Here is a 16,810-nt window from a genome sequence, read left to right as displayed (position 1 = left end):
ACAAATCTTAGTTTCAAGTGATGATACACTATTGAAAACATCGATAATATATTATTAATACAATATTCCATTTCTACTAATAGAGCCCCCGAAATGCTACACCCTGGCCCTTTAAGCATCCACTGTACTAATGACCTTTTGAGACATATGCTGGCACAAAATATATGGAGAAAAACATGCCTTTGCCTTTGGTTAGGACTTATACACAGCTGTCTCAGTCATTCAGCACAGGGCTCGAATGGAAAATGTAAACACCACTTCACTTCCAAAACAGTTTGAAAGGAGACATGCGCTTCTTCTTCGGAATTGTGGACCAGTCCAGTTGCCAAGCTAAGAAAAGACAAACATCTTTTCTACTGTTTTGGCAGGTTCTATCCATGCCACTTTAAAGTGCCCAGGCAGCTGTCGCTGATGTTTGTTACATATTTTGACACAACTGAAGTACCGAAAGTGTGCCTGCACTACAATTACTGACGTGCATTGATCTGAGACTGTGCTATCACATGATGTGAAGGGATGACAGCTGACGAATTAGATGTGACAGCAGCTGAAGTTTTAAGATATAGGCTTTTACAAATATCTATGTCTCCAACAAGTGAACATCATGTTTGCACCAAAGTGGTTCTCTAGTTTAAGTCGAATTCCGGCATAAGGTTTACATGCCTCATGACATCACTTAATGCACTTGTGGGGAAATAAAAAGCACATTAATATAAGGCTCCATACTGCTGCATGTCTACAGTCACAGGATATAAATGAATCAAAGCTAAACCTTATGCGCCTGCATCTGTTACATACAACCACCTTCTAATATAATCTCAGTGAAAAACATTAAAGTAAAATATATGTATGTTCGAATAACTATAATACGTTATAATTATATTAAATAAAGGTTTAAACAAAATTACTTGTAAATAAATAATTGATGATAATTAGTGACCATGGTGGGAGTACAGCATGAAGGCTGAGAGGGGGAGCTGATTCATCATAGGATGAATAACCTGTTAGTAAAATCATAGTGCTGCCATATTGTAGAGCTCCACTCTGTACTGTTTCTTCAATAGCCATCAATAGTCTGGGTGGATTTTTTTTCTCATCATTTAGTGAGAAAATGATTTTTCCAAGATTAAAAGTCTCTCTTTTAATGCTTTTCCCTCTACTATGTCATCTTGTGTGGCCTAGCTAGTAATGATCTCCGAGCATTTCCACCTTTATTGTGACTTTTTTCCTCTCTTATCTCCTTGACATATGAGGCAGGTATCACATGTGGCACAGTGTCATCCACCCACATCCACAGCCGAGGCAGGCAGACGAATATTTCCATGAGAAACAGGAGCCATTTAACAGGTGAGAGATACTAGAGACAATCGGAAGGCAGGCAGTTGAAAATGTCACCTCTTACCTGATGGGTAAGTCTTTGAAGCATCAACGATTACAGAAATCCCTTCACCTCATGCAAGATAAAATATACCTGCATGTTTTTTACTGAGCTACAGCTCACCAGTTATCAATCCATATAATTTGCAAACGGTGCCAACTAGTTCACTCTCTAAACAAAACAACTAAATAAATAACCGACGGTCTAGATTTAAATAAATAAAAGAATAAATCAGTAAGAGGATCTACACTGCATTATTCATTTGAAGAGAACACATCCGTAGACAGAGCAGTTGCACTGTTCTGCTTCCTGCAGGGCTTGCTGGAGTTTCATCACCGCAGCTCTAGCACAGCTACTGTATGTCAGAACAAACACTTTGCAGCATATCTGTCAGACGTGTGCATGTTCAAAAGCAGGACACGAGGAATCCTTGACACAGTAGAGGCCCTCAGCTGATGAAAGGTGATTTCATATGTGTTGAATTCACATTTTTGAGATTGAGCAAAATGCTCCAAAAGGCATCAAAGAAAAAAGTGAATTGTTTTCCAACTAAAGTAATGCATCAGTATGTATAGAGAGAATCTATTTATAAGGTTTATGCAATGGTCCCAAAAAATTTACTTTGAACGACCGCCTGTGCATTATGTATGAAAAAAGCTTCCATAGCAAAGCAAAGGAATCAACAGGGCATTTGTTGGTGACATATATTTAGCAAGGACTTATTTTTCTTTATAGGTACATTTCAACAGCTAATAAGGCTTAATGTGGTGTTAGGCAAGGATTATAACTCCAAGACCCACCTTGTAATGGGGGATTCCTTAAAGTGATTATTTATTAATCCACAGGAACCTACTGCCTTGCCCAGAGGTGTACCCATGTCTGTACTGAACCCACTGTGCCAACTACTGAAGCAGAGTATGCTGGGAAGACTTGGCAAGACATGAATAAACCAAGCTTGCCGTGGAATTCCTGTGTGTTTTGGCTTTAAGGAAGCAGTGTGTAGGTTTTCAGTCCTATTCTTAGCATGCAAAAAATACGTCATTTGGTTCTCTTGCAATGCTTTCTGCCACCAAATCCCACGTTCCTTTTGAATGCACACAACACTTTATTATACAGTCCCTCGAATTTATATGTTGATGGGTGTCAGGCAGATGCGTCTCTGCATTGCATGCTGTATGAGAATACCAAATACACTGAGAACTCTAAAATGTATAGGTTGCTCCCTTCAGCATGCACATATCTCGCCTCCTCAACCTGTGTAGGACAGGGTAAGCCAACAATGACAACACAGAGCTTAGCACATCATCACAGCACCTGATTAATATTTTAGCACACCACAGTTAGCGAGGGGGTGAAATCCTTTTTTTAACTGGTGCTCCCCATCTTCTATTTTGATCTGTTGTAATGTGCCACTGAATCCCAAAGTCATACTCTTTGCCAGCCATTCTGTGTCAATGCCATCAATAATAGATCAAACCAAAGCCATTCACATTACCACTGATGGCAACGTGTAACGTGGGGAAAATACATTCCCATAAATTCCTAGATATGGTTGGACTGGCCCTTACCTCCACCCTGAGAAAGTGAATTAGTCATCCATCAAGGTAATAATATAAAATCAGGATTCTGTGAATGTTAGACATGTGGGTCCCAGAGGGGGCTTGGGGACTGCCCTTGATAGCCGCTCTTGCATATGTTGCTATGAGCCTCAGAGAAGGGTCAGTGAAAATGGCATCATTCCTCTTCTAAACGCCATGCCCTCCACATCTCCTTGAAGTAAATCTAAATGGCTTAGAGTGCTTGTATTTTCCTCAACAATAAATTGAAGTAGACAGTGTGAGAGATGGTCTGGCTTGAATCTAAGGCCTTATGAAAGCTTTCCACTCCCAGCTATTCTATGAAGGTTGTGGAGTGACCAGTCTATGTCAAGATATTCTGCATCACTTGTACATCGGCTACGGCTCTTTGGAGAACCAATACGTTTGAAAGCGTGGACAAGAGTTGCTAATTGGGTGAGAGTCTCTTGCTGTATCAGCTGGCCCCTAGCTAGCCCGTGATAATGATACATGTCCACCTTCCTAAAATAGGCTGCCAAACTGCAAAAACACAGATTGGTCAACAACTTCGAGGCCACATGTGACTTGTAGAGCTAAGAATAAGCAGAAACCTTAGCACATTAACAGTCACCATGAAGTCAGCCAGTCATCAAAGACAAGGTATTTATAGCTCAGGACTGTGTCTTCAGCAACAGCAACTACAACAACAGGAGTGTGAGTCAGATCGGGTGTCCTGCAGCACGGGGGCCCCACAAGGAACCGTTCTGGCTCCATTCCTCTTCTCCATCTACACATCGGACTTCACATACAACTCTGCTACCTGCCACCTGCAAAAGTTCTCTGACGACTCTGCAATCGTCGGCCTCATCTCCGCCGGCGATGAGAGGGAATACAGAGAACTGAACCAGGACTTCATAGGATGGTGCCGGCGGAACTGCCTCCAGATCAACTCTGGTAAAACCAAAGAGCTGGTGGTGGACTTCCGCCGGGCTAAACACTGTCCTCCGGAACCAGTGAACATCCAGGGACAGGACATTGAGATTGTGAATCTTATAAGTACCTGGGTGTTCACTTGAACAATAAACTGGACTGGACTAATCATACAAATGCACTATACAAAAAGGGTCAGAGCAGACTGTATCTGCTGAGGAGACTGAGGTCCTTTGGAGTGCAGGGAGCACTCCTGAGGACCTTTTTCGACTCTGTGGTGGCATCAGCCATTTTTTATGCAGTGGTCTGCTGTAGCAGCAGCATCTCAGCAGCCGACAAGAAGAGACTGAATAAACTTGTCAGGAAGGCCAGCAGTGTGCTGGGGTGTCCACTGGATACGGCGGAGGTGGTGTGAGACAGGAGGATGATGGCCAAGCTATCATCCCTGATGAACAACACCTCCCACCCCATGCAGGACGCCCTGGCAGCTCTGTGCAGCTCCTTCAGCCACCGGCTGCTTCACCCCCGGTGTGTGAAGGAGAGGTACCGCAGGTCCTTCCTTCCTGCTGCTGTCAGGCTGCACAACCAACTCTGCTCCCAGCAGACCACATGACACATGGCACGTGCAATACAATACACTGTGTAATTATAGCTATAATAGTTTCATTTTTATTTTTATCTTGTTTTCTTTTACTATGTCTCTTGTGTGCACTTTACCCTATGCTGCTGTAAGCCTGCAAATTTCCCCGCTGCGGGACTAATAAAGGATTATCTTATCTTATCTTATCTTATCTTATCTTAACAGCAGAGAGTGTGGAATGGCCAGCTTAAAGCCCTGTGCTTGTTTTACCTACAAAATCGTCAAAGAAACAACTAGTGCAAGAAATATTACAAGTATATAGGAAACCATGAAGCCACAACATCAAACGCAAAGTGTCTTTCTATTCCACAAAACCAATTATGGTTGAAAGATTCATCATAAAATTGAGTTCCAGAATAAAAGTGTGCACCATTATCTCGGTTCCGACTTAAGTCAGGTTAGGTATGAAATAACACCTAGCTAATGAAGTAGAGAGACAACAGCATCGGGGGGAAAGAAATACATCTGCACCAGACTCTGAGCTCACTTTTAGATTCTGTTACTTCATGCATTGTGGGAAATGATCCATTGAGAAATAATACAACTGATGACAGATCATAAATTTATAATGTTATGGGAACAAGTTTTGAGTTCAAGTGTATTCACACACAGCAGGGCGGAATTCTTGAGATACTTGTGTCCAGATGCTTCGAGTATTGTGCATCATCTTGGCTTTTGCTTAATCTGAAAAGAACATTTGCTGACCTACATTTTGTTGCTCTACAGCTCAACCTGTTACATTTTGCTCATGCAAAGCCAAATGTTTCCATCATGTTTTATGACCATTTTCTGTAATATAAGCCGGAAATACTGAGCCGGAAGAGCCTATTTATAAGCCTGGTGACAAGGGCGAAGGTATTCACACCAAGTCAATTAAGCGGGACACAAAAGGACACTCTCTCCACCTGTCCTAGAACACCGCCTTTCAGCTGTGATGTCTTGGAACAATAGCATTCTTGCCATTGTGCAGTCTTCAGCCCACCATAGCGCTATAATGGTCACCCAACACAGAAGGCTGAACACCATATATATGATACAAAAGTACTTTTTAAATGTACTGGACTTTTGCAAATGTTCCCACGCAGACTGATGGGTTTATGGTACAAAGCTCTGAAAAGAAGCTTTCCTGAATAAACAATATTGTAGTGAATGTATTCCGGTACTTTTGATTTACAAAACAAACTTGTATTCCTAACCAAAGTTATTAAAGTCAAAGGTGACACATAAATGAAACTGTTGTAATGTTTCAGTTGATTCAGTAATGGACAAAATCAAGCTGGCCTTTTGGAAACTGAATAATTAGTGCTGCCGGTCAAACCGTGAGCATTTGTGACCTCTCGGCCACAAAGCCCATTAATTAATTGTCAACAAGCCCACCCCTCTCTTCTCTCTTTGCTACAAATCATCTAAGCCTCCCCTAAAACAACAACAGCCCCTCAGCTGCTGTTTGGCCTTTTCTCAGGCCAGCTCCTCTCAGTCAGTACAACCACTAGCCAGGCCACACAACTGGTGGACTGTTTATCTGTTTACTCACCCTTTTGCCCTCTTTGCCTGGTTCCCCTTGCTGACCCGGCACCCCAGCCAATCCCTGGGGAAAAGGACATGCATCATAGTGAATTGGGTGCTACATTCATGTGGTATTGCAAGATTATTTTATGGCTTGCTTCTTGTAAAAACTGATGCAGACAGATGTTTGTGCCACATGTTCTCAACAGACCAGTGAATAAACATTCGCGATGATAGGATTGGCAGCATTAGCTTAGTTAAAATTGTATGGATAAATAGAAAGGAGTATGTACAGCTGCAGTTTCCTTTCTTGCTCATTAACAGTTTCTATGGGGACTTCTCAAGGATCCCTGTAATAGGCAATTTTCAGCCTCGGTTGATCAAAGTGTCATCCCATTATTTTACACAGTATCTTGATAAGGAACAATTAGTAAGCTAATCAAGGCACATACTGAGTGGTGACTTTGTTTGGAGGTTCTTGGGCAAATAAATACTTATTGTGCTTCAATAATTGCTTGTTGAACCTAATAGTTTTACTTGATTGCTTGAGAACATTATCTGTGCACTCCGCCCAACGAGAAAAATAGAGGACAATGAGATACTATAATTAAATGAAGCAACTCATGTATTACCTTCTCTCCTTTGCCACCTGGAGGGCCCTGAATGTTAAAAATAACAAGTTATGTTTACAAGAAAACAGAAGCATAAACTAAAGAATACATAATGTTAAGATATCTTCATTGAAATCAATATTAACTGGGTTACCTGATCTCCTTTGAGACACCCTTTGTCAGCCTAGGAATCAAGCAAACAATCAAAAACATGTCAGTCAGTGTGAAAGTCTTTTCACGTCATATATATGTTTAATGATAAATGTTTGCCAGTTACAGTTTAGCAATACAGTTGGTCAGGAGGTAATTATCTTTGGCTGCGAAAAGTCAGGGCATGCCTATTACAACTCCCCAGACACCATGCTGGCCACTGTCATGAAAGGGCAGACAGAGTCGCCCATCCACCAGGCCACAGAATGGACACAAGGCCACATACAACATATCGGCTTACAAATACAGGCTGAGTAATTGGTGTCCTCTTTCAGTTGGCATCCAAAAGTCAAACTCTGTTTCTCTTTTCTAGGAAAACAGCTGCAGAAATAGACATTCACAACATATGTCTATCACGTTAGTCAGAGGCCTCATGCAAAGAGAAAACAATAAAAGAAAATAAAAATGAACAAGGAAGCAGCCCTGAGATATCTGCAGCTGTATCTATAAGAAAAGAGTGACAGCTCTGACCTGTGACACCCTAAATAAAACATGCCTCAGTCCATGCAGCGCTTTTGATTATAAATCAATTATTCATGGACAGTTGTACAACTTTTGTTGGCTTTTGAGAACAGAGTTTTGACCTTGGGTAACAAGCAATACAATGCACAATGTAAATCCACCCTGCAGCCAGCCCACACTACTTTAACAAGGTCCTCACAACATTTTCTGCTCACATTCACCATCCAATTTACTGGCATGATGTGAAGAAGTTTTGCAAAAACCATGTTGGCTTTATAGGGAAAGATGTTATTTTGCTTGTCCTTATGAATGTAAAATTAGCATCGGAGAAAAGCTAATGGATGGTAGCAGTGTTCTGTGGGTATCATAGGCTCTGTGGTGACATAAAAGGGGCAGGCCAGAAGCCGAGGGACAGAGGTTCTGTATCTCTCCAGTGGTAATTAAAATTGGCAGGCAGATCCCCTCATGATGTGTACATAATTAGCTAACCACCCGCAGTATACCTTTAATCTGCAGCAGCCGTCAGCTCCCTGGCTACAATGCATCGAGAGAGTGTGTGATTGTATCTGTGCCCACACATTCACTATATGTGATGATGGGTGACTATGCTAGCTTCTTTATCTGCTGTCCACTGAAATGTGTACGTCCAATTTGTGTGTGCACTGGAATGAGCACAACTCTGGGTTATGTTCTCTGTCCTCTTGGTTTTATAAGACCACAGAGAAAGCTCTGGTACAGCCAGTCCAATTACGAGATAGAAACACATAAAGTGTGGTGTCGTTCTCTCTTGGTGTCTGCGAAGAAGAAGTCAGCAGGGACAATCGCCAAGCCAAAAAGTGCATGTTTCACCCATGTGAGGATACAGCCAGCGACCAACTGTCAACCTCCACCCCCACCCCGAGGCTAGGAGCCTATTCTTCTCTGCCTGGCTGCTCATCCTTATCCTTTTTGGCCCTAGTGAGGAGGCCCAGTGAGCCCTATCTATCTGCTCCTTGTTTGACCCATTCCCAGGTGATGGTACTGTGACACAGACACTGCCCACCAGAGTGCCTTTCTTTCCATCTCTTTGGGCCAGTAGTTTTAACACTGCATATCGCCTGGTCAGCCAAAAGGCTGCGAAATTTACAAAGCTCAGTCAAGCCATTTCAGGTCACACCCCCAAATGAGTCCATTTCAATATTTCTACTTCTTTTGAAAGTCCTGTACAGCATAATGAGATGTAAATGTAACAGTGTGAACTTACAGGCAGCCCCGGAGCACCAGGCAGACCTTCATCACCCTGTGAAGGAAGATGATAATTAGTAGAAATGTCTAAACAATTCAGTCAAATGCATCGTTAACATTCTGTTTGCATTAGAAATGGCTACAGCTGCTAAATCTAAACAATATATTTCTGACTGTTAAACATTTAGCCTAAAGGCCAGCCATCATGTTTGTGATGAAAACTGAAGGTCAGGTATATAAAATGCGTAGCAGTTATATCTAAATATCCACTATGTGCTATAGAAGGCCATTAACTGGTATTTACAGTATGTCTTGAAATGAAGTCTGATGACTTTCAAACTGTCAGATGGGCTCATAGGCTGGTGCCATTAAATGTGACAGGCCTTAAAATAAACACAGCCGTACTATATCATGTAAAAGCTTTGCAGTTCAGTATCAACAATGGCCAGGTATGATAACATTGTTTGGTGACTGTGACATACAGGCAGTCACGAAAAGTCATATAAGGGAAGGAGCCCATGTCTTTTTTTTTGACGCCAGCATAACCCAATGTAAACGATGATCTCACATGCTTTTTTACTGTCTCACTTGTTTTTTGTCTTTTCAGATAAAACTCATGTATCATTGTCCAATATTTTTGCAGTCTCTCCGGTTTTCACCGCAATCCCAACAGCATTTTATTAAGCACTGAGTTGAGGCTCAGTGAACTTTAAATCTGGCAATACCTGTTTATCAGACGTGGATGAAAGGGGAAAAAAAGCTGTTTGTAGTTCATATCCATTTTGTTGTCTAAATGAATGTCACAGCTAAAATATGCCTGCTATGGGATATGCAAGGGACTCATTACTTTATGCTTCCAAATCTGCCTCCCTCTGTCAGTTTCAATACAAACAAACAATCTCTCCACCCCCATCCCAACCATCCCATCCGGAAAATAGGATAAAATACGCTGTGATTCTCTGTTGTCTTCACAGAAACACCCAGACCTCATTATAACTTCAAGGCTGGCAGACAGAGCATTGCAACTACAATTATGTGATGAGTTTCTCCAAAAGACAACAACAGAAACAGAAAAAGCCAGAATAAGGGTGAAAATATGAAAGAGCTGGAGATATGGCAACTAATTACAGGGAAAAACATTTCATCTCATACATGGAAAATAATCCCACAATGGGATGAAAAGAAAAGTAAAGTTTAAAGCAGACCAATATTTTCTGCATTGCAACAAGATACAAGTTATTTAATTCATGTCAGTGATGCCAGTGAACAGACTATAAAGGGTCTGCAGATAAGAATAAAGTTTTGCATCAAACTCCTCTACTGCACATCCAGTTGTCTTAAATCCCTCATAGCGTAATGTACATGACATACCTACATAACTCTTGGATTTCTAATATTTGGGACCAAATGTCAAACATATTCTAAATCAAGAGTCCCTGTGAGGAGTCCACAAACAAGAAGGCAATACTATGCAATCCACAACTTTGCTGCAGGCTTTAGTCTCATAAAAAAACAGTTTGGAGAGAGCAAGATAAAGGGATTTTGTTGGCTAAATCTATTACAAACAGCTATCCCTATGAATATACAACTACTCTGCAAATATAGTTAATGGAACATTTTCTCTCAGCCGGCATATAAGATACTCTATAGGACCATCAATAAGTTCTTGCTTAGTTATGATAGCAATAACAGTATTCTTTGGCTGGCCATGGTTTGGAGTAGCAATCATAGCAGCACCTCAAACAGATGGGCAAACGTGTTATTGAGACTGCAGCTCATGAAAGTCAAGCAGATTCCCTGAAGTATCTATTTTCATTTAAAAAAAGAATAACGAAAACAATTATGGTGCAATTTTGTCCGGGCCAGTCCTGATGGCAGACTCACTCACTTTGTTTCCTTTAGGACCAACTGGACCACCTGGACCAACTGGCCCTGGGTCCCCTTTAAGACCCTGGGAACAAAAAAAATATAAAATGTATTGAAGTATATTTCTTTTTAGTGGAGTTACGGATTAAAAGCTGGTTAAAAAAAATAACCCAACATGTGTTACTGTATGTCAGTATGTTGACACTCAGTAGACAAGAATCTCATGCAGGTGTCAGATTCTCATGCCTGTTACAACCAGTCGATGAGAGAAGAGCAGATAATGTCAATCATTAGACGCTGCATGTACCAAAAAAAAATCTGCTGATAGAGTCACAATCAGCTGGTTACACAGTGTCTGCCCTGAACCCCGTCTCTGTTTCCCCTCGTCACACTTGGGTTTAGCAAGGACTGTGATCGTCATTGCTTTTACACCTTGAAGCAGAGGATCTGGAGGTGGAACTGAACTACGCAAAGCTCCCGGCAAAGTCAAGCCTCTCGGTGGTGAAATGTGAAAGAGGAGTGACAGCTGAGATAAAGCGTGATAGCTGATGAATGAAGCTTGACACGTATTGACAGGCTAAATTTGCAGCAAGCCTTGTTAGGTGTGACACATTTGGGCCAGTAGCAGTGGCTCTTTCAAATGGGTTTGGGAAAAATGGAGAGAGTGAGCGGTCTGTAAAATGATTCAGCAATACAATAATTTGTCATGGTTAAATTTAGAGTTACAAAGGCTATTAATAGAGAATTATATATCTGCAGAAGATGATTACCTGCCTTTGTCACATTAAGTCTGGCTCCAGTAGAGACGTGACTAATTCTTTGCCTATTCCCTGTAGGCCTCATGTTAAACACGACCATTCAGAAAAACAGAAGCAGTGGCAATACTGGTGTTAAACAATTGTCCCTGTGGTAACAACTCATAATGCAGCTTACCTATAAATTGGGCTCATGATGACATGATTGTGACATGATTTTATCACTTTATGTGGACCCTACGCCCACACACACTGTCAATAATAGTAATAATATGTCCCATAGAGGTACATGAGAGCCCAATTCTTTATTCAAATGGGCAGCCTAACCACTTTACTTGGGCAATCTGACATAAGGGGATCTGGAAGCAAATTCTGCTCTGAGTTATTACCAGAGCTGTGGCAGAAGCAAAGGAGACTCAGAGTAGGGACCACCTGATAACAAGCACGTGAACAACTTCAGGTTCTGTCTATTACAGGAGAGATTTTGATTAATCTTATAAGGATTTTGCAACCTTTATTTGTAATGAGGATATCTAATCTCCTTGTTTTGGTGAAAAGTGTCCTGATAAACATGTTTGTTTGTTAGTGTGATCCTTTACTGTTATTACGTAGTTTCCTCTTGTTATTGTGATTAAGGGACCACATGGCTGACGTTTGTTCCCAATCGAAGCTGTGTTTGTGATGAGCAAATTAAACACACTTACCAAACAAAATCACTACACATTATTCATTTCAGTAATGTAGAAGGAAATACTTCAGCATCATCTATTAAATTAGGCTTGCGATTCATCTGAAGTGGTGCTTAACTCCGTCTGGTGACGGAGGAAATTATTATTTTAATATACAGAATATACATGACCTCAACATAAGTATCCTGCAAAAAGCTGACCACTGAAAGAAAAAGAAAAAAACACACACCTTAAAATTAATCCTTGGAGCTACTATACATCCACTTTAATAATACTATTGGGTTTTGTTATTAACCATAAATATTTTAGGTTATGTTTTTGTGTTGTAAAAAGGACTTCTCATTCCCAGAATCCTCCCCAACAGACTGCAGACACAAGACAGAGGAGTAGACAGGGAATCACCATGATTCAAAATAATGCAACTGGAATGAATTTATGCAAGGTGATGAGTCATTTTTTCCCAGGGCACATGTCCTTATCAGAAACCAAATGCAGGTCAGTCAGACAAAGTCACTCCCACCGTAAAGTGAATGATAGTCGCTCACCCTGTTTTAGAACTTAGCTAATCTTTGCAACTGCTTTGGCTAATACATGTGCCAGAAAAAAAACATTCAACAAAGCAGTTTTACATAACAGCTCCAGAATTTATTGAAATTGCCAAATGCTAACAATGCTCTCCCTTGACTTATGCTGAGTGATGCTCAAATTGCCAAGTGTGCTTGCAGTTGTTAATTTTCTCGACAAAAGATGCTTTGGCTTAGACAAATTTGTGTTTTTGATAAAAAACTTGGCTCAGCTGTGTGAATATTCAGATAATTCCAAAGCTGCAGTATTGCCATTGATAGAACCTGTGGAACTGCTCAGCATCTGGCTAAGGCTCTTGGCTTGCTTGCAAATTTAGCATTAAATCTTACTCAGGGACACAAAAAAATTAACAAACACAAGTTTTTGCTCTAATTGTCTTCTTTCCCACAGCCCTTATTATACACCATGCTTTCTGAATTAATTCAGAGTTTGTGTTTGAATATGTTATTTAGTATTGGGGGCACAAACAATTTCTTGTCAAAATAAAGAATACATAATTCAAAGTTCTTTTGTCAACAACCTTTTATGATATAATTCAAGCTGTTATTCTGTTTTAATAATATATATGTAAATATACTATATGTTAATTAACTGAATTACAGAAGGTTTCAATTTGTTCAACTTTAGGAGAGCAGAAATTCAATGTTGTAAACAAATACTGTATTTAATCAAATTTACACATGACAAGGTTTGCTCCATAGCCCTGGGCAAAAATGTACTTTTTTTTTAATTAACTTGTTTGTTGTCATTGTTGCAAATATTGTACAAAGTTGTGCAGTCAAGTGTTACCTTCCAAAGCCTCCACCAATAGAGAATTTTAAAAGAGTCCTTCTAATGTTGTTCAAGTGAGATAAGGTGTTAGAAATAATAAAGGCATTTCGGGAATAGTTAAATTTTAGCAAAACTAGATGTCTTATTTATTGAGATAGATAGAGAAAAAATATAACTTAATTTGAACCATGTCATATGACATAATACTTGCTATATAAATATCTAGGAACCCATTTTAGTTTTGTGAAATGTTGATGGGTTCTTTAAAAGCAAAGCAATGTTTTTTTACTGTACCTACCAAGGGATGATTGGTTTAAAATATTATTTTAAATCAAAATGGCTAAATGTGTTTACTTTTTCATTATCCAGCTTCTATATCATGGCCCCGTTAAGATGCTGCCCTCAGTCTAATCTGGTGTCAGTCAAGAGCCCAATTTAGGTGCAGAGTGACATGGAGGGAGATGTAGCCTAGCAGGGCTGGATATATTGTTAGCTTTTGTTGCAAGCTGTTGGCTTTGTGTCATTTACAGGGAAGGATGAAGGAGGGATGATGGGGCTGGGAATTTGCCGTTGCTGGTTGTGTGTCTGTTGTTTCTGCAGCACAAGGTCAGAACACTGTGGGGAGCTGTGTACACTTGCCTGCTAATTACACACACCACTGTTTCTCGTCACTCCTGTAGCTATGAGGCCACAAGACAATCTGGCAACTCCCCAGCACAGGAGCACTAAAGCAAGAGAGAAGCAGGGATGTACAAATGCAGCCTAATTATGTTTACTTCTACCATTTACCAGCCGGAGCAGCTACAGGTCACTGCCCTTGTGTGACAAGGGGTGGAATAATTGCAAGTTTTAGCTACTGTACACAATTTAATCATCACAACCTGGGTTTGGCCTATTGGGGAGAGGCTAATTTAGAAATTGTAGATGTACTACTGTATGTATTCAGAACATTCTGGTGGTGAAATGTTGTAATACTGAATGACAGGTCGTTAAAGCTCTGTGGAACAGGATCTCTAAGTAACATAGATATCTTGAGTGCCGGCCTGCAAATGCCAGGGAGGTTACAGCAGGAAATGCCTTTTGTGACTTTCCATTTGCTCAGCGATAGACCAGCGTGTACAGTATGGTGATATAAGACTAATCACATTGAGTGCTGAAAAAGGTAGCTCATTAGCATGTCTTTTACACTCTATGAATTAATACATTTTACCAAAGGTAACCTAAATGAGGGGGCCATTGTATGAAGATATCAGAGCTCACTGTCAGAGATCCTCTAGATATCATGTTCTACCAGCGTTGCTTGGCTTTTCTACAACACTTCACTCTTCAACTGAACATGTATCCACAAATGTTACTTGGATTACCCACAAGATAACATGGTGTGCGCTCCCTATGTCCCGCAGGACGCATATCTGCAAAACGATACCAGATCACATGCTCATACATAGAATTCTGGGTTCTCAGGTGTCTACTCGCGCCTGAAATAACACACAAGCTTTAAAAATGGAATATGAGCAAATCGCAGTAAAGGGACGCATTGGGTAACAAAGTCTCACAGTAAATAGGTTAACTGAAATCAACAAGAAAGGGTTACATCGATTTTCTTTTTTTATTTGTTTATAATCAAAGATATTAACCTACATGTTTATTGCTGCTCTTACTATCTTCATCTTGCCCCCAACATTCTTCCTTTTCAAATGCAGGAATCATTACAACCAAAATTTACTGAAGATAAGTTGAATTATATGTTACAATGAGAGCATTAAAAGACACAGAGCAGAATTCAATTCATTAACTGAGCTTTTTCTTAATATTGGAGCAACTGAAACAAAATCAAATCAGTCAACCACTACTTGATGACAGATATAAATATATGAAGTAGTATCATTGTATCATATATTAATTATATATATGACCACATGATCCACTTTTATAATATTGAATAAGGCTGTCACAGTTTTACAGGTCTAAAGGAACCATGCAACAGCCAAAAGCTCTGTTCGATATCTACATTACAGACCGGAACATCGGCAGTCTAGGATTCTGCAAGTATTGTCTTTTGGCCTTTCTCAAGTATCTTAGAACTGATTACTGTAAGTGACTAACTGGTTAAGAAGCCTTATTTAGTCGACGAGGCTCAACCTCATTCACTCACTTACAGAGGCACTGGGAGTACTGGTTTAACCCATTAATCCTTTACTGCTCCATGCTCACTGATGAGACTTGTGGCTAGGTTAAATCATATATTTTATTCCGTGTCTTGCCATCAAATTAATCTAAATCAAATACAAGGGTTAGGTCAAGAAATCAAATAAATCACAGAAAAACAGAACAGCTGTGAAAAAGACCAATACTGAACATCCCATCACAGCCTGATCAATGCTGTAATTTCAGGGCTGGGGAGACTTTGTTAAATCTTGGATTTTCTTGGCTTCCACTGAATTTTTTAGTAGGCTGCATATTAGAAAAATGTATCAATTGTGATAAATGGCAGGAATGTATGCTTGGAAAAAACATAAGGTTTGTAAATGACAAATTCTGGTTAATCTCCTCACTTGAATGCCGCTAGGATCAATATTTCTATATTAACAAAGGAGCCAAGGACTAATTGAATGCTTAAGGAGGCAAACCATCAGAGAATATTATCCTACATTGTAGTTCCCCTCAGCTCTACAGAGCATTTTAGAGTCTCTCAGCTATGGTTGGTTTTTTGGTCCACAACTTGACTGATCTGGTTCACTCTCCCAGTTCTTACCAGCGTCATTTTATAGCAAAATAGGCAGTAAAAACCGACTACATGCTTCTGTATCTGCACTGCAGAGGCGAAATGAGGCGAAACACCAGATTTCAAATGAATGCTAATGCAGCTCTATAACTGCTGGATGTGAAAGCAGGCAACCGTTTACTATCAAGTTTGGAATTTAAACTTAAAAGGTGATACTACTGTATGTTAAGTGATTTAATATGATATATTTAAAGCTTGTTTCCGCTCCCACCAAATGGTCCAAAGAAATTCTGTATATGCAAATGAATGGAAATATAAACTTAAATGGAAATGACCTGAAAGTGAAAATTAGCTATACTGCTTTGTCAATGGGGTCTTGTGGCTTTAATGAGAGATAGGTTTAGATAAGTTTCACTTCCAGTTCAGTTCCCCACATTTTGTGGTCAGTTTCCCGTCGGAAAGGGCTGTCTAGATAAAGGGGTTTAAATATTCTACATATAGTGTAGACTTTATAATGTGTTTTGCTAATGGCCCTGTCCACAGCGGTATATTGCTTTGCTCTGGTGTCTGTACTCCTGCCCTTTTCCCCAAACTGGCGGCGTGCCAACTGCCATCTACAGGAGATAATACACTGACTATGGATTAGTACCTCATACAACCCCACTTAAAATACCCAAACTATCCCGTTAAAAGAACCACCTTACTCAGTATGAGATTAAAAGAGAGGTGTCAATGTCATCTCTGTGCTTCCAGACAAAAGCAGGTCCAAGCCATGTTTAACCTAACTGAGCTCAAAGGCAACAGGCTTGCTATCTGACAAGATACAGCCTTTTTCAAGCACTTTTTGTTAATTTTCTATTTAGCTATACTGGCTATCTTTGTGATAGGCTAAACATACCCAG

The 16,810-nt window shown here is 40.2% G+C and overlaps 1 protein-coding gene across 3 annotated transcripts in view; it reads right to left on the bottom strand.

Annotated features, from left to right (window-relative positions):
* The window catches only part of LOC129092268 (collagen alpha-1(XIX) chain-like), a 99,670-nt gene that overhangs the window by 59,623 nt on the left and 23,237 nt on the right, over positions 1–16,810 (bottom strand). For all 3 annotated transcript variants that reach the window (XM_054600153.1, XM_054600154.1, XM_054600155.1), the window contains exons 12-15: positions 8,537–8,572; positions 6,776–6,805; positions 6,643–6,669; positions 6,039–6,092 (exon numbers count right to left, since the gene is read on the bottom strand). In XM_054600153.1, coding sequence (XP_054456128.1) covers positions 6,039–6,092; positions 6,643–6,669; positions 6,776–6,805; positions 8,537–8,572 — 147 coding nt within the window. The remainder of the gene's footprint in view (positions 1–6,038; positions 6,093–6,642; positions 6,670–6,775; positions 6,806–8,536; positions 8,573–16,810) is intronic.

Source organism: Anoplopoma fimbria, chromosome 6 (assembly GCF_027596085.1).
Source record: "Anoplopoma fimbria isolate UVic2021 breed Golden Eagle Sablefish chromosome 6, Afim_UVic_2022, whole genome shotgun sequence".
In the NCBI taxonomy this organism is placed as follows: Eukaryota; Metazoa; Chordata; class Actinopteri; order Perciformes; family Anoplopomatidae; genus Anoplopoma; species Anoplopoma fimbria.
The sequence above is the reverse complement of the archived record's forward strand: the minus strand, read 5'-3'. Positions and strand labels throughout refer to the sequence as shown.